This window comes from Cetorhinus maximus, chromosome 2, assembly GCF_964194155.1.
Source record: "Cetorhinus maximus chromosome 2, sCetMax3.hap1.1, whole genome shotgun sequence".
NCBI lineage: Eukaryota > Metazoa > Chordata > Chondrichthyes > Lamniformes > Cetorhinidae > Cetorhinus > Cetorhinus maximus.
In genome coordinates, this window is record NC_135880.1 from 112,114,523 (window position 1) to 112,134,943 (window position 20,421).

General features: G+C 45.6%; 1 protein-coding gene across 1 annotated transcript in view; it reads left to right on the plus strand.

Annotated features, from left to right (window-relative positions):
• LOC144696815 (small integral membrane protein 22) overlaps positions 1–20,421 on the plus strand; it is a 115,925-nt gene that overhangs the window by 84,665 nt on the left and 10,839 nt on the right. Inside the window, exons 6-7 of the mRNA XM_078568565.1 lie at positions 11,012–11,157; positions 18,134–18,286. Of these exons, the coding sequence (XP_078424691.1) occupies positions 11,012–11,157; positions 18,134–18,286 (299 nt within the window). The remainder of the gene's footprint in view (positions 1–11,011; positions 11,158–18,133; positions 18,287–20,421) is intronic.

Consider the following 20,421-nt stretch of genomic DNA (forward strand, 5'->3'; position numbering starts at 1 on the left):
TGATTGGTCAGATCCCAATTATATTTGCAAGATATGAAACATCAACCTGGCACCCATGGGGTCCAGGTCTGCTGGGGAGCTAAAATTTTGCTATCTGCTACAAAGGCACTTGCAGCTATTACATGACATAAGCCCAGCACAGCCAGAAAGCAATGGAAGTCTGCAACTTCACAAGCCTTTTTCCCAGGCTTTCAATAACGCTGATTTAAACTGCTCTAAGCTTCACTTTATAGGTTGTCATGGTGACAGCATTGTTCTCATTCTCTAGGTGTGTCACTGGAATTCGTGCCAGGGCTGAGAAACCCACACTTGGCCTGCACCTCACAGCATCCAGTGTCACTCACTCCGCCCAATTTTCTGGTTAGGTTCACTTGGGGCAGCATTTACTATGTGGCAGGACTTCCCACCCCTCCACCAAAAATGTCAGTGGGGAACTCACTCCCTCTTTGTACAGCAGCCCTGTAGCCATTTAACACTCTGAGGAGCATTAATTGGCCCGAAGTGGGACTTCTTCCCCATCTGAGGAGGAGGTCCCACCTCCAAGATCTGACACTTATCTTGTTGTCCGGTAACTCTCTGATTCCAGCAGCATCACTGGTCAAAGGCCAGGTGGGGGAGGAGCACCTGGAAGGGCAGGAGGGATGTAGCGAGAGGGGACCCGATCGCAAAAGGGGGCGCTACCCCTGCCAGACTCCGCCCCCCCCCCAACCCCGTTCCTGACCTCCTCCCACTGGCCAGGTAAATTGCAGCCAGGGCAGGAAGTGGCTCTTATGGCAATTAATAGGCCACTTAAGAGGCTCAATTCAGGTGAGGGCTGGAGGTCGGGTCTAGGCCTTGCCCCCCCACAGCCTGTAAAATTGTGGCAAGGACAGGGAAGGGCGGGAAGGCAGCAGAAAAATCACCTGCAGAATTTTACATGCCTCCACCTGAAAACCTGCCCATGGTGGCTGTAAAACACTGCCCCTGATTTCTGCCTTTAACTTAATCAAGGGCAATCAGGGATTCTACGTTTAAAAGTTCAGGGAAGCCCAGGTGTAAAGGCCAGCTTCACAACGAGTGCTTGGATAAAAGATTATCATTATGTAAGTTTTAATTTTGATTGTTTTTAGGTACATTGGTATAGTTAATTTAAATCATACTCAATACAACACAGGAATTACACATTATAGTCAATAATCATAAAACCACACCCAAAAATCAAACACCTGGCTTGAAAAAGGAAGCAAGGTTCAACTGAAGCTTCAACTGTTGATAAAACATTGGATTTGTTTATTTTGTATTCAGAATGTGTACTTCCTAAAAATGTATTTTATTACAAAATCAATATCTTTGTTATGAAGGATTCAATTGGAAAACAAAATAGAAAGTACTTTGTGGGTAGTCAACATTCAAGTGATAGAAATGAATAAGTGTTGGGTGTACAGTGTTTACAAGATTTTGCTGGAGATGAAAAAGTTTCTGTCTCTGTACAGGACTATCCATTATTTAAATATAGTGCAAATAAGATGCCAAGATTCACCTTCCAAATAAGTGTCCATCAGATCTATGGCTTCTTTGTCCTCTGGTGTGTCCAGCCTATCTATTTAAGACAAAGTCAAAGAAACAATGAAATTACAACATTATTTAACCAATACTATGTTTTATCTGAGCATGCTTGATTCTGCCAACAAATTTGTTTGCTCCTAGCCACCAACATACCCTGCTTAAATAGCATACAACTTTATAGAGAAAAAATATAGTAACAACTGAATGAATGCGTGGAATCTTAACAAAACTGACCCACATCCAATGGGGAGGTGGATAGTGGGAAGGAAACCTGTTGTTATGAAGTGGATTTCGGCATGGCTGTTTAACTCAGCCCCGACCTTAGCCTCTTGCTTCCAGGTTTCGCAGACCAGTGTGTGGGTGTGATGATAAGCCGCACTCTGAATGCAAGTTCTACATTTAAAGGAACCGTGGTAAGGGATGAGAATAGCTGCAGGAAAGTTTGTTGCTTAAACAATTGCAAATGGAAGGCTGCTCCCACCTCATCTGCCCCCACAACACCCCAACCCCCCCCACACCCCGGCATTCTCTGGCTCTTCCCTGGAGGTAGTAAGGGCTAGAACAGTAGTACACTTCCTTGTGGATCGTGAGGCTTAACCAGCTTAACGAGGCAGGCATGGCTGGAGACAGCAGAGGCTGTCAGCAAGTGCTCTCCAGCTCTTGGCTAGCAGGGTAGTGCAGGCGAGAAATGAAAGGGAAGATGGAGAAAGGGCATAGCCGTAGGGACTCTTCTCAAGGCACTCCAGCTTCTCATTCCATGCCAACCACCCACTCCTCTCAGAGCCTCATCAGCTGCCTCCTGCCCTGATGACCGAGTTGGCCCCTGTACAGGTGTAGGTGGGACAGTCTTTGACAGGTCCCTCACAGGCTCCAAAATGCAGAGGATGTCCTCTACGGGCATCTCACGCGTCTGAGCAGGGGGATGAGCTGCCTGCCTCCAGCTCAGCTGAAGCCACAGGGGTTATAAAAGGTAGGATAAGAGGAAGGAAATGAGACAGACGTTTTAGTTGCACAAGGGTATTCACTTGTGTGTTTAAACTAATGTTAATGAAGTGACACTGATATTTATTTCAATTATCTCCTCATTCTCATGGCCTCCTGCTTTCTCCACACACTTCAGATGACTCACATGATCAACTTTTATGAGGATGGTTGGCTGGTTGACTGTTGGGATGAATTGTGTCTGAGGAGGCAGTGAACAAGGTTTCTTCTGGCACTTTAGGGTGGTCTCATGCACACATATTAAGCAAAGTGAGCCTGGATGAGTCTGTCATGGTTTCTCTGACAACGAGGAGTACAGTGCAGACACCACGCTGCATCTGGCTTCACCTCCTGTCCCTCCTCTTCCTCCTCAGATGTTGCAGGGCACTCTGCATCTTCCTCTTCCCACAGCCCCCCTCCTCCCTGAAGCACCATGTTTTGAAGAGCACAATAGACCACAGCAATCCTGGAGACCCTTGATGGGGCATATTGAAGGGCACCACCAAATCTGATGAGGCACCTGAAGCGCATCTTCAGAACCCAATGGCTTGTTCTATTATTGCCCCAGTGATTAAATGCCTCCTGTTGTATCTCTGCTCTTTTTCAGTGGTAAGGCTCCTTACATGTGTCAATAGACAGATCTTCAAAGCCTATGTCTCCCAGCAGCCAGCTGTTGATGTTGTTTGGACCAGCAAAAAGGTGGGAGATATGATTGCCTTAGAATGAATAAGTCATGAGGACAGCTCCCTGGATATCTAGTGCAAACATTCTTGATCACATTCCAGTGGTCACAAACTAACTGAACATCAAAGGAGTGGAATCCTTGTGCTTGACGAAGACTCCAGGCTGATCTTAGAGAGCCTTGACTGCCACATGTGTGCAATGAATGACCCCCTGAAACCAATCACTGCAGCAAAGCTGGCAGCTCGTTGTGTTTGACTAGCCGCATCTGTGGCAAAATTCAAATAATTGATGGGCTTGTAAAACAACATATTAGTGACCTGGGAGATGTACTTATGGGCAGCAGACTGAGTGATCCTCAAGATGCCATCAGCAGATCCCTGTAAGGAGCCAGGGATGAAGATATTCAGGGCTGTCGTCTTCTTGATAGCCACTGGCAACATCCTTTCTCTTGGAAGGAGGTTTTCTTCCAAGAGGCTTCAGATGCCAGCAATGACCAGCTATGAATGCCTGAACCTCCTCAGCCACTTTGCTTTATGTAGTAATCTGATGTGTAATATACCTTTAAGACAAATATTGTAATGTAAGATCATATGATCTTGATACCCAATAGCAGTGTAATGCGGGCTACCTCTGTAGTCAGTAGTCTTGAGTTAGAGTCTGAAGAGTAGAGACAGAATTTTGAGTTGTAAGCACACAAGTGTAGCTGCTGAGTTCCTTCTGTAAATAAGCAGAATATGTTTCTTCTAAGAATGATCTACTGATCTTCTCTGTCTTGGACCAACTCAGTCACCCCGAAACAAGTGTGCAACCCAGATACTTTAGCCCCAACAAACCAGAGCACTGGATCCAACAAACTGGCGACAAGAGTAAAAAACAAGAAAAGACACAAAAGGACGAGGTAAAAAGCAAGAAAGAATGAAGGAAACCAGAAGAACTGAAATTGGACTGTACTTCGCACGATAGTTATAAATGAAGAAAAATTTCCTTCCTGATCGTCGAAGCAATCCCCTCAGAGCGTGCCGCAATTTGAAAGAGTGGAGCCTTTCGATCCAACCTCAGACGACTGGTCTCATTATGTTGAACACTTGCATTCTTCATCCAGACTAACAACATTGTGGGGGAGGAGAAGAAGCACGTAATCCTCTTATCCACTTGTGGGAATAAAACATATGGATTAATTCGAAATTTGTTGGCACCCAGTGTACCAGATTCAAAAGGTTTTCATAACTTAGTGAACCTCGTAAAGAGGCTGCCACGGTTCAAATTTAACTCAAAGAATAGAGCCGCGGGGGAGACAGTTGCTTGTTATGTGGCAAATCTGAAACAATTAACTAAATATTGCAAGTTTGTAACATCTATTAATGATATGCTTGGAGATCGTTTGGTGTGCGGTATAAATGAAGATGCAATTCAGAAGAAATTACTGTCGTTGAAACAAATTTGGATTTTCAGAAGGCACTGGAAATCACTCTGGCAATGGAAGGTGCAGTGTGAGACTCAGAAGCCATACAGGGAGTGCAAAATGGCGCTATCCTCCACTTTGGGTGGGAAGCTTCAGCCAAAAAGAGCACAGAAGTGCTAAGCTTGACTCAGAAGTGGGAAGCAGCCACCACTAGCAGAAAAATTAAAAGAGATAGCTTGGCAGCAAAAACATGGCATCTTGGTAACAGAGGTGGAAGCAGACACCTTGTAATGAATCACAGTTTAAAAAGATTGAATGCTTTTTCTGTCATCGCAATGGACACTTCATGAGACAATGTAAATATAGAATCAGGCAGACTTTCAGACAAAAGCAAAAACCCAATGAGATTAACAGCGTTGAAATGCCTGAAGTAATATATTCAGATATTTAATCGTTATATAATTTAAAGGTAGGAAGAACAGAGCCTATCTATGTAACCATGAGAGGCCTAACGGAATGGAGGTGGATACTGGTGCAGCCACTACGGTGATATGTGTGCATTCTTTTAAATACCTGAATCATGGGGACCATAAACTAAATTTGGAAGAAACAGGTGACAAATTGAAAACTTACACTAAAGAAGACATACAAGTCAAGGGCATATGTAAAGTCACAGTACACTACGGAGGTCAAACAGTGAAATTACCCTTAATGGTGGTAGCGGGCAAGGGACCTAGTCTCCTCGGATGAAACTGGCTAAAAAAAATTAAACCGTAATGGACTGAAATCTTCCAGTTGAGAACTAATAGGCTTTCAGAGCTACTACAAAAATATGCCTCAGTTTTCAAGGATGAGGTTGGAAAGATTGGGGTGATGCAAGCAAAAATTCATGTAGATCCAGAGGTAACACCAAGATTCATTAAGGCGAGACCAGTACCTTATGCAATGGAGGAAAAGGTAGACACCGAACTGGACAGATTAGAAAAACTGGAAACTAGAAATACAACCAGTACAATTTTCAGAGTGGGCAGCACCAATTGTACCTGTTCTTAAACCTGACCGAAGCATTCGAATTTGTGGGGGTTAAGAGGTTTCACCAATATGTACACAGTTGTCATTTTACTATCATATCAGACCACAAGCCATTATTGGGATTATTCAGTGAAGACAAGGCTATATCCCCAATAGCCTCAGCAAGAATACAAAGATGGGCACTGGTCTTGACAGCGTATGAGTATACTTTCATTCATAGACCCAGAAGTCAAATTGCAAATGCAGATTCGCTCAGTCGTTTGCCTATGCAAGTAAAAGATGAGGATGCTCCAATTCCTCAAGAATTAGTTTTATTATTAAACTTCCTGGGCTCATCACCGATATGTGCTAGACAGATTAAAGATTGGACAGATCGAGACCCAGTCTCGATTGAGTTCTTCATGGTTGGTCACAAAAAGAATCTGATGAAATTAAACCGTATTTCCAGAGAAGATACAAAATAATCAGCCAGGAAGGTATCTTATAGTGGGGAGCTCGAGTGATTGTTCCTCTGAAAGGACGAAAGCCATTGTTATCTGAACTTCACAGTGCACATCCTGGAACTTCCAAAATGAAAGCAATAGCACACAGCTATTTATGGTGTCCTGGGATGGATGGAGAAATAGAAAACTTAGTGAGAATTTGTGTGCAGTGTCAGCAAGTACAAAAATTACCTGCAACAACTCCTGGGAGTGGCCAGGGAGGTCATGGGTGCGAGTATACATCAACTATGTGTGACTTTTTATGGGAACAATGTTTCTACTTATCGTTGATGCATATTCAAAATGGATGGGTATATATGAAGTGAGGTCGCCGACATCTTCTGCTACAATAGACAAGCAATGACAAAGACTCGCAATCAACAGACTACCTGAAGTGGTCGTATCAGACAATGGAACAGTATTCAAGAGTGCTGAATTTCACCGATTTATCAGCTTCAACGGTATTACTCATGTGAGAACTTCATACCACTCTTCTTCAAATGGGCTGGCCGAGAGATCAGTTCAGACGTTCAAATCTGGTAAGAAGAAATTGTCTGGTGATTCCACAGTGACCAAATTAGCATGTTTTCTTTTCCATTATAGAACCATCCTTCGCACACGACAACAGGTGTCACACCTGCAAAATTATTGATGAAGTGCCATCTCTGATCAAGATTCAGCCTAATTATGTCAAACTTGGGGGGGATGGTGGAAAGGAGTTAGGGAAGTCAGAAAATTGGACATGACTGTCACAGTCGTGACAGGGCATTTAACCTAGGAGAGAAAGTATTTGTGAAAAACTTTAGAGAAGGACCAACATGGTTGTTTGGTGAAATAAGTGCAATAACTACGCCTTTTCATACACGTGAAAGTGGAAGATCGAGACATACGGAGACATGTGAATCATATAAGAAGAAGAGAAACAAAATACCCAGAAATTATTCCACAAGTTTTTGTGATTGAATCAACGTCTCCTGTTGAAAGAACTCAACTGAGTACAGATGTGTCTGAAGGGCTGACCGTACCTGAAAGAGAAACACTTAGGTACCTAGTGAAGAACCAGATGATCAGACGACTGCAGTGAGGGAGGTTCTGGATCAAACATCAGAAGCTGTAGAGCTGAGATGTCCTACATGCATAAGGAAACCCCCAGAAAGACTCACTTTGTAAATTATTGATCTGTGTGAGTAATTTGATATTTTAGAAAAAATTGTAAAATATATTTCTGAGTAAAGGGGGAGGGATGTAGTAATCTGATGTGTAATATACCTTTAAGACAAATGTTGTAATGTAAGATCACATGATCTTGATACCCAATAGCAGAGTAGTGCAGGCTACCTCTGTAGCCAGTAGTCTTGAGTTAGAATCTGAAGAGTAAAGACAGAGTTTTGAGTTGTCAGCACACAAGTGTAGCTGCTGAGTTCCTTTTGTAAATAAACAGAATGTGTTTCTTTTAAGAACGATCTACAGATCTTTATCTTGGACCAACTCAGTCACCCCGAAACAAGTGTGCAACCCAGATCCTTTAGCCCCAACAAATCAGGGCCCTGGATCCAACACTCTGTCATACTGAAGAACCTCACCCTTAGTCTGTATATCCTGGACTGGGAGTATTGCCTCCTTCAAACTGTAGCTCTGTGTCCATCCACCCTGTCCTGTGGAGCTGCATGTGGCTGAGGAGAAGGCACTGCTGTTGCTATTGATGCTGCTTCTGGTGATGCTGGTCATGCCTGTGCTGGCTCTCCAAAGGAGAAATTTACCTAGTGTCATTCCCTGGCCTTGTCCCCTTAGCCCTTCACATTCTTCCTTTTCAAAGAATAATCCAATTCCCTCGATTCAACCTGCCTTCACCCATTTTCTGGGAGTGCATTCCAGATCCTAACCACTCGCTGCGTGAAAAAGATTTTCCTCATGTCTCCATTGCTTTTTTTGCCAATCACCTTAAATCTGTGCCCTCTTGTTCTCGATCCTTCCACTAATGGGAACAATCTCTCCTTACCTACTCTGTCCATACCCCTCATGATTTTGAATACCTCTATCAAATCTCCTCCCAACCTTCTCTTCTCCAAGGAAGATCGTCTCAACCTCTCCAATCTATCTAAGTTCCTCATCCTTTTTGTGAATCTTTTCTACATTCTCTCTGATGCCTTCACATCTTTCCTAAAATGTGGCATCTATAACTGGACGCAATACTCCAGTTAATGCCGAATCAATGTTCTATACAAGTTTAACATAACCTTCTTGCTTTTGTACTGTATGCTCCTATTAATAAAGCCTTAGGATGTTATATGCTTTAATAACTATGTTCTCAACCTGTTGTGCCATCTTCAATGACTTATGCACATATATATCTAGGTCCCTCTGCTTCTGTACCCCTTTAGAATTGTACCCTTTATTTTATATTGTCTCTCTATATTTTTCCTACCGGAATAAATCACTTCATACTTCTCTGCATTAAATTTCACCTGCCACTTGTCTGCCCTTTCCACCAACCCATTTATGTCCTTTTGAAGTTCTACACTATCCTCCTCACAGTTCACAATGCTTCCAAGTTTTGTAATTTCTGCAAATTTTGAAAATTTTTGAGCTTTGTACACTAAGGTGTAGGTCTTCTTCTTCTTATTGTGTCCACGGACAGTCTATAAATGGCCGAGCCAGAACTGGACACATTTTTGCGCCTTGTTGTTGAATTCGGCAAGATCTGCAACAGTGCAGGATTCCTCTAGCGATAGGCATTGCAGGAGATGTTGTAGGTCATTAATATATATCAGGAAGAGCAAGGATCCTAACACTGACCCCTGGGGAACTCCACTACAAACCTTCCTCCAGTCTGAAAAACATATTAACCACTACTCTCTGTTTTCTGTCACTCAGCCAATTTTGTATCCATATTGCTACTGTGCCTTTTAGCCCATGAGCTCTAACATTGCTCACAAATGTGTTGTGCAGCACTTTATCAAATGTCTTTTGGAAATCCATGTGCATCACATCAACAGCATTACCCTCATTAACAAACTCCAGCAAGTTAGCTCAGTAATAGTGATCATTAAACTATCATTGATTGTCATAAAAGCCCATCTGGTTCACTAATGTCCTTTAGAGAAGGAAATCTGCCCTCCTTCTGAGGTCTGGCCTACATATGACTCCTGATCCACAGCAATATGGTTGACTATTAACTGCCTCTGAAATGGCCTCGCAAACCATTTGGTTCAAGGGCAATTAGGGATGGGCAAGAATAAATTTTAAAAAACATGATTTTTCCCTTAACAAATCCATGCTGGCTTTCCTTAATTAACCTGCATTTGTCCACGTGACTATTAGTTTTGTCCCGAGTTAATGTTTTTAGAAGCTTCCCCACCTCTGAGGTTAAACTAACAGGCCTGTAGTTGCTGGGCTTATCTTTACACCCTATTTTGAACGAGGGTATAACATCTGCAATGCTCCAGTCCTCTGGCATAACCCCTGAATCTGGACTGGAAAATCATGGCCAGTGCCTCAGCAATTTCCACTCTTACTTCCCTTAGTATCCTTAGATACATTTCATCCAGTCCTGGTGCCTTATCAACTTTAAGTACAGATAGCCAATCCCATACCACCTCCTTGTTAATTTTAAACCCTTCAAATGCACTAGCTCACACCACCAAGCTGCTGTTAATGGTGACAGCTGGTCATATTACAAAAAGCATTACAGCTGCAGCCAACACTGCCACCAGTTTGTTGAAATATTGGGCAGGATTTTCGGGTCGTCAGTCAGGCGCGTCAGGCAGGCCCGGGTGCGGCCGGGAAAAGGTCCACCAACCGCGATTGGCCCCCGACCGCAATTTCACGCTGGCTGGCCAATTAACAGCCAGCCAGCGTGAAAGGCACACTGAGAAGCTCAGCGCTGCCAGGGTCAGGGCAGGAAGAGTGTGAACGCAAAAGTCTGTGCATGTGCGGGGAAGCGCGCACTGAAAGCTCCCTGAAGGCAGAGAGCTGCCTCAGGGGGATGAAGGATTTTAAAATCAAGAATAAAGATTTTGAAAATGTGAAAAACATGTCCCCATATAGGACTCACTCACATGAACAAAGACAGTAAAAATTTTGTCAAAACATTTTTAAAAAATTAATGTTGGAATCCTCATCCCGCCGTGGATGAGGTTTCCTCATAAGTGTAATAGCCGCCTGGCCAATTCGCCTGTCTGCCAAACATAAGGTTGGACGGGCAGTGAAAAATAGCTTTTAATTACTTGAGTAATGGCCTTAATAGGCCTCTTAATGTTGGCGGGCGCACTGCCAACTCTCACCGACCAAAATATCACACAGTGCTTGACGACCTCGGGACGCTCACCCGACATGACCGTGTGCTATTTTACACCCAATTGGGTCGGGCGTGCGCCCGCCCATTGAATAGGAAGTTTCTTCACAGCCAGAGGACTAATGGCTGGGATTAATGAAATAAATATTCTGGGATTGTGTCAATAAAATAAGAAAAGAAAATGGTCATGGCTGAATATAGTGAATAGCACTGCATTCAGTGATAAACAAGAGATTAAATCAAAATTTAGACTCCTGATCAATGTAGGAAAACCAGCAGGTTTCATATTCAAGTCCTACTAGAGACTAACTTTCTAAACCATGTGACAGTCTCTATGATTGGTATGTGGTCCTTTCCTGTACTTAGTACATTTTTCTGATCACTTCCTGTATTGATGCTGCTTTGTGTAGGTGGAGAGTAATGGAATAGGTCTAACATTTACCTGCCCTGTTGTGTTCAGAAAAAGGAGCAAGAGACCAAAGAAGATCTATTAAGTGGTTAGGATAATTTCAACCACACATGGGAGGTAGAAGGCCTCAGCCATGTTTGTAGTGTGCAACCAAAATGGTTTGAATTTTGTTTGTGTTTCAGCTACGTGATCTGCAAAAACTCAGCTGCTTAGATCTGTCCTCAAACCAGTTTCTGAGCATGCCTATCTGTGTGCTTCGAATGTCAAACCTCAAGAGTCTAGACATTAGCAACAACAAACTGAAAGACCTGCCTCAGGATCTAGACAGGTAACTGCCTGATTAACATGGAAGAGAGTTGTGCAAAACCTGAAATGGCCAAAATTGGCACACGGTATAGTTTTTTAAATTATCCATTCACAGGATGTGGGCATCACTGGCAAGTTCAACATTTATAGCCCATCCCTAATTGCCCTTGAGAAGGTGATGGTGAGAGACCTTCTTGAACCATTGCAGTCCTGTGGTATGGGTTCTTTTAATTGACATATATCATGTTTTATAACAGAAAGTGGATGAGAGGATGTGTATGTCACAGCTAGGCCTCCACCTTTGATCCTTAGATTCAAATCCAGTACAAACTAATGGGATGAAAGTTTTGCCAGTTGATGTCAAGAGTTCTAAGTGAAACATGTTTTCAGAGTCACAATTCAGTTCTCCCATGGCTCTGGTTCAATACATTATGGGGTCCTGAAGCCTACAGTGTCCCATATGGACAGTTCTATGTAAAAGAGCCAAAAGTGCCTCCAGCAATTGGACTTTATGTACTGGGTGTGCACTAGGTTCATTTGAGATCAATTCTTTTGCAAAAAAGCAGAGAACCCCAACAATGTGACTTATGCACCTGACCAGAACTGCATGGCTATACACCCATATACAATAGGAACTGCAATGCAAGAATTTCCCCTTCAGATGGATTTTTTTCTGTAAACATACATTACTGGAGATAATAGGGTGCTGCAGTTGGTTAGGTGTTTCATCTTTAGATTCAAATCCAAGCCAGACTGCTAAATTGACAGCTTCTTCCAAAGGTTCTTTATGAAATGAGTCTGGACAGTTTCATCCTGTTTTCGGTAGACATATGACATTTTTTTCCTTTTGTTTTATTCTTTCACAGGATGTGGGTGGGGCTGACTAGGCCAGCATTTGTTACCAATCCCTAATTGCCCTTGAGAAGGTGGTGGTGAGCCGCCTTCTTGAAGTGTTCTGTCCATTTGGTGTAAGTACACCCAGGGTGCTGTCAGGAAGGAAGTTCCAGGATTTTGACCAGTGACAGTGAAGGAACAGTGATATAGTTCCAAGTCAAAATGATGTCTTGCTTGGAGGGGAGCCTGCAAGTGGTGGTGTTCCTATGCATCTGCTGCCCTTGTACTTCTAGGTGGTAGAGTTTGTGGGTTCAGAGGGAGCTGCCAAAGGAGCCTTGGTGAGTTGCTGCAGTGCATCTTGTAGATGGTACACACTGCTGCCACTGCGACAGTGATCAAGGAAGTGAATGTTTAAGGTGGTATAGATAGGATGCCAATCAAGTGGGCTGCTTTGTCCTGGATGGTGTTGACCTTGAGCATTGTTGGAGCTGCACTCATCCAGGCAAGTGGAGAGTATTCCATCACGCTCCTGATTTGTGCCTTGTAAATGCTGGACAGGCTTTGGGAAGTCAGGAGGTGAATTACTCACCGCAGAATTCCTGGCCTCTGACCTGCTCCCATACTGGCTTCTCTGAATGAGATTGCCAATCAGTATCAGCCTGATGCCAAGTAACATTACTTTAAGCTCACTGCCAGTCTAACCCCAAGAAAACCCCTTTCATTGATCATTTATCAGCAATACTCCACAGCTTTCCACATCAATCAACCTCCTCCTCACTGTTCAAATGCCCCATCATTGCCTTTCCAGTGCTGCCATTCCCTAAGTCTACCCTCCCACCACATCCATACTTAGAATTCCTTTCCTCATGCTACCACACTCCATCATGGCAAACTTCATGCTGCCACAACCAAGTCCACCTTCCTACTGCACCCAGCACTTTCCTGTTAGTGTTACCACATCCCAGGACCACTTTCCCATTCTTCCTGCATCCAGAATTCCACTTAGTTCTTCCAAATAACTCTTCCACAGATCTTTGCATGAACACCTCTGCTGAATCTCTTACATCCTGCAATTCTTGAGGAAAATCCCTCCCAAACTTGCCAAATAACTCCAGCTGCGACCACCTCACTTCCCTTCAAAAACTAATTACTGATCCATTCGTTGCGAAAATTAATTCCAATCAATTTCTGGTTGCTTCTGATTATTCAGCTCCCCTAACCAAAGTATCTGCCCAGGCCCATATGTGCCCCATTCCTCTCGCTTTTAATTAAACTCCACCAGCGCTGTCACCCCATCCTGTTGTTACCACCTTCAACATATTTCATACTCCTCCTGGCTCCGCAAAAATCACTGTAAAAAAACTTTTGTGACCATTTAATAAGCAGCCTCCAATGGTTCATTTAAGGAAAACTAGACAGACTGCTTAGTGCTTGATACCATGGGTGGAGTGTATATGGCACACGCTCCAAATATTAGCACGTAATGATGGCACTGGGGTCCTACAGTCATTTGATAAATTCAATGGAAAGTGACTCAATAGATTTAACTATTTAACTACAGTTCCTGCCTGTTTCAACAGGGGTGCTAGTTTCCCATTTTGAAGTACACCTAGGGCAGAATTTTACCCTTGGCAGGGGTGCTCGGCAGGGGCGGAAGGGGGCAGCTGGGAAGCCAACCGCCGCCCGCAGTCGGCAGCGCACCATGATTTTACGCAGGCAGGCCAATTAAGGCCTGTCCAGCGTGAGACGTGGCCTATGAATGAGTGCAAAGGGGCGGGCGGGTGCCGGGCTTAATGTCCACTGGGTGCAATGGCGATCCAACGTTCAGTTCAAATTTCAAATGCAGCCTTGGCAGCCCCTGGAAGGCTGCCACAGAAGGATGCGGAAGTCCTCTGCATGGAGACCGTAGCCAGTGGACATGGCATGGCTAGGGCTGGCCGGTGGGGCAGTTGGCCCCGCGTTTCTCAGTTGAGAGCCTCGCTGCCTGGAGGAGGTGGCAGTGAGGAGAGAAACACTTGTCCCCAGGGAAGGGAGGAGGCCCCCCCACCTCACCAAAAAGGCCTGGGAGGAGGTGGCATCCAGGATCAGCAGCCACAACATGATGAGGCGCACATGGGTGCAGTGCCGGAAGCGCTTTAGCGATCTGCTGTGATCGGGAAGGGTGAGTACTGTGTTGGCATGGGTCACTTTGCAGAACAGGTAAGAGCTGCCCATCCCCCCATGGGCTGCCCATCCCCCCATGGGCCTCAGAAGTATTGCAGTGTGAGTGGCAAATGTCAGTGAGTCAGGATCTGGCCAAGGGGGTGAGCCCTGACTGCTTGGACTGAGTGCCTTGCGGCTCCAGGGTCATGAATCAGCAGAGCCCTGCGAGATGTTCCTCAGGTGGGATTGGCCGGGCTGCAATGGCGATGCAAGTAAAGAGTGGACTAATCTGCTTTCAGGAGAAAACATCCCATAACAATGCTGAGAGGCCGCCGGCTGGCGGGGGACCCCCACACCTCCTACTCCTCAGTCGACATGAGCAGGAGGCCCTGGAGCTGGAGAGGTGCCATGCATCTTGGTCAAGCAGCCGTGGTGAGGTTGGGGTGCCAGAGGAAGGTAAGAGCGCAGTGCACTGAGGTGAGAATGTGGCTTTTTGCAACAATCCAGTGTAGTCTCTATATTGGTGTGAGCCTCAAATCTGGAATGCCTATTGACAATGGAAAGACGAGGGCACAATGATGCAGATCTCTGTCTCATCAGGGTGCCAGGCATGCACAGTGACAGTGTAATGAGTTAAGCTAATGACATGTCCTTCTTCTCCCTTTTAGGCTCACCAGAAGTTCATTATGAGGAGCCTGAAGGCCCACCCCTAACCCCTGAGGACCAGCATGCTGAGTGCGTACCAGTGTCACACCCTCTCTGTCAAGCAGGCACCAGTGCAGATACCATCACCTCAGTGGGCATAAGATCGGCATCTAGTATATCGGTGCACATTGGTGACGCCACTTCACACTCGCTTGAGGTGCAGGTGGAGGCAGAGAGTGCCCAGGGTGCCGGCAGTCGGAGGAATGCTGGGGACCAGGAACATGCTCAATCGGTGGCTGATGATGGGTCTCTGGAGTCGTCCCTGAGGCGCCAGATGTTGGAAGTCCATCAGGGTGTGGAGGAGTTCATGCGGAGCATAAGCACTAGGTTGACCCTCATGGCTGAGCGCAGTGCCTCCTCCATGGAGAGAGTGGCGACTCTCATGGAGAAGCTCCTCCAGGGACTCAATCAGGGGTCCCTGGGGTTGTGCTCGGACCTGCAAGCCCTCACACCGGCAATCAGCTGGTCAGTGTCTGTGTGGGAGATGGATTGGGCACCCAGTATCACAGCTAGGTGCCCGTCCATCAGAGGTGAGCAGGGAGGTCCAACGTGACCTCACATTAGCGCATGAGGTGCCTGTTGTCTCTGCGGGCTCCTCTCAGGGCACTCCAGATGACGGCAGCAGCTCCTCCGCCCTTCTGCTAGTGACCGTAGCATCTGATGAGGCTGTGGCATCTGGGGAGATGCCAGCCGTGGCACTGGCCGCTCCCTCCCAGGCAGGGCCAGCACAGGCTCCACGGGCCAGTGGACACCCACCAAGGTCATCAAGGCCAACAAGACAGCAGAGTGAACAAGCTGTCTCCAATGCCGGTCCAGCGAGGGAGGAACACCTAGATGTAGCACCCACAAGCGTAAACTTAAAGCACCTTAAACACAACACGGCCTAAACACGAGTGATATTTGTTTCCCCCATTTTTCTGTTCCTTTTTTTAATGGTGTGCTGTAAAACACCAGTCAATGTTAATTTCTGCAATGTTTGTCAGTCAGCAATAAATGATATTTTCTTTTGCAACTGGCCTCTGGATGCTTTATTTGTTCTATAGGTGCGGAATAAGCCATGATGTTATGATGGACGTGCGACTCCTTACACTATGCGCCAGTGCAATAAAGTTTATGTTATTGACCAAGGAACTGGTCCTGTCAGGGATCGAGTATGGAGCCTGCAGCTCTGGCATGTGGTGGTGGTTATTTGGTGGGCTAGCTGAAGGAGCATTGGATCAAAGCATCCCAGGTGTCCCTGCCTCCCTCAAGGTTACCCAGGTCAGCATCTATCCCCTCAGTGTTCTCCTGAACATGCTCATCCTCTGACTCACTACTAGCCTGTGCAGCTGCGTCAAGATCTTCTTCCTCCACTGCATCCCCCCTTTCCAGTGCCAGATTGTGGAGAGCGCAGCATGCAACCACTATCAGTGCACCCCCTGAACATTCCAGGCATCGGAAGCGCATCTTGAAAAGACCTATGGTTCTCTCTTCTACAGCCCTTGTGGAGGTGTGGCTCCTATTGTACCACTGCTCAGCTTCTGTTCTTGGATGGCGGAGAGACGTCATGAGCCACCTTTTGAGTGGATAACCCTTGTCACCTAGCAGCCATCCATCCAGTTGGGCTGGAGCACTGAAGAGCCCCAGCACCTGGGAGTGTCTGAGGACGTAAGCTTCATCGGAGCTGCCTGGGTACCTTGCACAGACTTGCAGAATCTGCATCCTGTGGTCACAGACTATCTGCACGTTCATGGAGTGGAAGCCCTTCCTGTTGACGAGTGCACCGGGCTCACCTGCTGGCGCCTTGATGGCCACATGTGTGCAGTCTATAGCACCCTGGACGCGGGGGAAGCCAGCAATGGCCGCGAAGCCTCTGGCTCGCTCTCCCTGGCTGGCCTCATCCATACGGTAATGAATGAAAGTCAATGCATGCCTGATCAGAGCATCCGTCACCAGCTTGACGCAACTATGGACAACTGATTGGAAGGCTCCACATAGACCCCCCACTGAGCCCTGAAAAGAGTCAGAAGTATAGAGGTTGAGGGCCACCGTAACCTTCAGCGCCACTGGCATGGGGTGTCCAACCACACAGTCAGAACTGATCTCAGGGCCAATCCTCTGACAGATGGAGGTAACGGTCTCCCTTGAGATACGGAATCTCCTTCAGCATTGCACCTCAGACATTTTGAGGTGGTGCAACACCGCCTGTAAATCCTGGCAGCAGGATATTGGCGTCTTCTGCGGCCCCTTCCGCCTCGGCCTTCCTGTTGGCCTTGTGCCCCTTGTGCCTGCGCCTCTCCTCCATATGTCACTCCCTTGGAAGCTGAATAGGGACACCTGGCCTTTTGCCCCTTCTGCCCCTCTCTTCCTCCTCAGAGGAGGTGCCTCCAGTGGAGACCACAATCCCCATTACCAGGGTAAGGGAAGGCTGTCTGATACCTGGAAGGCCCCACGTGGTGTGAATCCTCCAGGGGCCTGGAAAACAACACTGAGTCCTGAACTTAAGCCCCTAAATGCTCTGAATGCAGCTCTGAAGCGAAATGTAGCTGTCCTGTTCACAGAAGCAACGAGCGGAAAGTGATATCCAAAACTACTCACTATTTGCTTTGTCAAGCCCACTGACCCCTCTTATCCCACCTGTGAATGAGGTTTTGCAAATTGTGGCCTGCCTGCCCATTTTGCCCATGCGACGGAATGAAAATCGCACCGGCTACGTAAACTCGGAGTCAGTTGGTCCCTCAAGGGCCTTAACTGGCCACTTAATTAATGGTGGCCGCGTCTCTGTCTTCATCGCGCGCCCACCTAGCGAAATATCATGAGAGTGTGCGTTGACGTCAGTACGCTCGGCTGACATCAACGCACTTTATTTGGGCGTGTCGGGCACGCACCCACATGCCAAGGGTAAAATTCTGCCCATAGTGTCAGGAAAAATTTCCAGATATATATTAGCCTTTATGTGAAAAGGGCCTCCTGATTTTGCTCCTGAACGGCCTAGCTCTAACTTTAGGATTATGTCCCCTAAATCTTGAGAGGAAATCATTTCTCTGTATCTACCCTGCTCTTTGAAGGTGATACTTCATTGGAAACTCCACCTATGTATCCATTATGCTCCTTCCCTGGGTCAGAATGCACAAAGAACATATTTAACAATTATACGTTATAAGCATTTCTTGCTGACATTTTTCTCTGGAGTACAACTGTATACTGCACTGCAACAGAACTGCATCATTGGCCTCAAAACCTTAAGCGTAAAAATACTTTTAAAAAACAGCCATTTTTTTAGGATTCAATATTTTAAGAAGTATTTTAAATTTGTGCACTATTTTTATAATTTACAGACTGAGTGAGCTAGAGTCCCTATTCCTTCAGAAGAACAAGCTGACCTATCTGTCCAAAGTCTTGTGCAGATTGACTAAGCTAAAGATGCTGGTTGTCAGTGGTGATGACATAAAGAAGTTACCAACTGCTCTGACGACCGACCCCAATCTAAAGTAAGTGCTGTAATATCATTTTTCCTTTTTCCATTTTTATAAATACTTAAATACACTCTCCCCATCCCTTTTAGCCCTGATTTTGCTTCAGTCAACACCTCATCCTTCAACTGCAAGAGCTGGTGCTTTTACAATGTCCTTAATGCTACTGTATGGCTGACTCAAAAGTCTGCTAATGTGAGAGGTGGGAGGTGGGACAAGTTCCAATAGAACACTCCTATTGCCTTAACTTGAACATTTCACTGCTTTGCAATTGTCCATTTAGTGTAAAGATTCTGACTGACAAAACTTACCTAGTGTCAGTGCAAGCTGTGATTTAAATTCTTGGCTCACTCTTGGCTCTAATGCTACTCCCACAAGTTAGTCATTAACAGAATGTCCACAGGTGCACATGAATGAACAACATTTACTGAATGAACAACATGTACTGAATGTACAGCATTTTCAGCAGGCATCCTGGTAAGATGTGAGGTACTAGAACAGACATGGGCAGGGGGCCATGGGTCCAATATAAGTAGCAACAGGAGTATCCATGAATCAACATCACTTCAGACTTACAGAGGGATGAATGCCATCCAGGAAGGACAGTTAAAAAAGGTGATCAAAAGAATATCAAGTAGATTTTGACATGGCCATTGAAGGAGAGATGTGGCTAGGCAGAGAGTTTGGAAGGAGAGACGCAGAGAGGTGACAGCTAAAGGCTCTGACTCTAATACTCGAGTATTATGACTTTCGTTCATTACCATACGGACAAGACCAGCCAGGCAGTGCGAGCCAGAGGCTTCGCAGTGATTGCTGGGTTCCCCCGTGTCCAGGGTGCAAACAATATGTGCACACAGTAAGCTCAAGAAAATAGAGTGGAAGATGTTGGGGCATTAAAAACTTATGAAGGTTTTACTGGATGGGTTTCTGCAATGATTTGAGGCTGAGAGCAGAATTTTGCCCTTGGCATGTGGGCTCAGCAGGGGCGGGTGGGGGCAGTCGGCTTCCTGACCGCCAGCCATGATCAGGCCTGGAAGGCAATTTCACGCTGGCGGGCCAGTTAAGGCCCGTCCAGTGTGAAATGCAAGTGGCAGCGCTCAGCACTGCCTGTGCGGGCGGGGCTGGGGGAGCAGAGTGCAAGCCGGGCGAGTGTGACATTTGCTCATACGCGTGAGTGCACGCTGCCCAATCTCCCTGAGGCAGGGAGCTGCCTCAGGGAGATGAAGGGATATGAAAAAATATAATTTAAAAAATAAAAATATAATGAAACATGACTCTGTCACATGAGCAGGGACATGTTATTAAAAGTTTTTATTTGATTTTTATTTGCTTTTGGAAAACTCATCCCACTCGTGGATGAGGTTTCCAAAAAAGTGCAACGGCTGCTTGACTTTTCACCTGCCCGCTAACTGTAAGGTTGGGCGGGCAGCGAAAAATTTCTTTCAATTCACTTTTTAATGGCCTTAATAGACCTTTTAATTGTCGGCAGGAGCGCTGCCGACTCTGGCGCGTGCCCGCCAACCGAAATATCGCGCACGTGCATGATGACATCGGGGCGCACACCTGATGTTATCACGTGTCATTTTGCGCTCGGTCGGGTCGGGTCGGGCACACACCCGCCTGCCAAGCTAAAAATGTTACCCTGAAGGTACAGTAGTTAATGCTAGCACAGCATAAGTTGACAAACTGCTCTTATAATAATTATGTTGGATGTTTTAGCTACCTTATTTTTAGCTAGTCAGCCAAATAGATTTATCACTTTCTCTCTGTTTACTTTGTTTTGTTTGGCTTTGTGTATTCCATAAAAAACAGCATTATACTTTGATAAAATAATTTATCAAACTGTCTTCACTCTTCAACTCTGAAGAAGTGTCATACGGACTCAAAATGTTAACTCTGTTTCTCTCTCCACATATGTTGCCAGACCTGCTGAGTTTTTCCAGCATTTTTTGTTTTTATTTGTCTTCACTCTTGTTGCCTTTGTTCCTAAACTGAGAAGAATGTTTCACAATACATTTGTTATGATCCCCTTAGAGACCGATAACTTTTAATAAGAGGAAAGCAAAATACTGTGGATGCTGGAAATCTGAAATAAGAACAAAAAATGCTGGAAAAACTCAACAGGTCTGGCAACATCTGTGGAGAGAAAAACA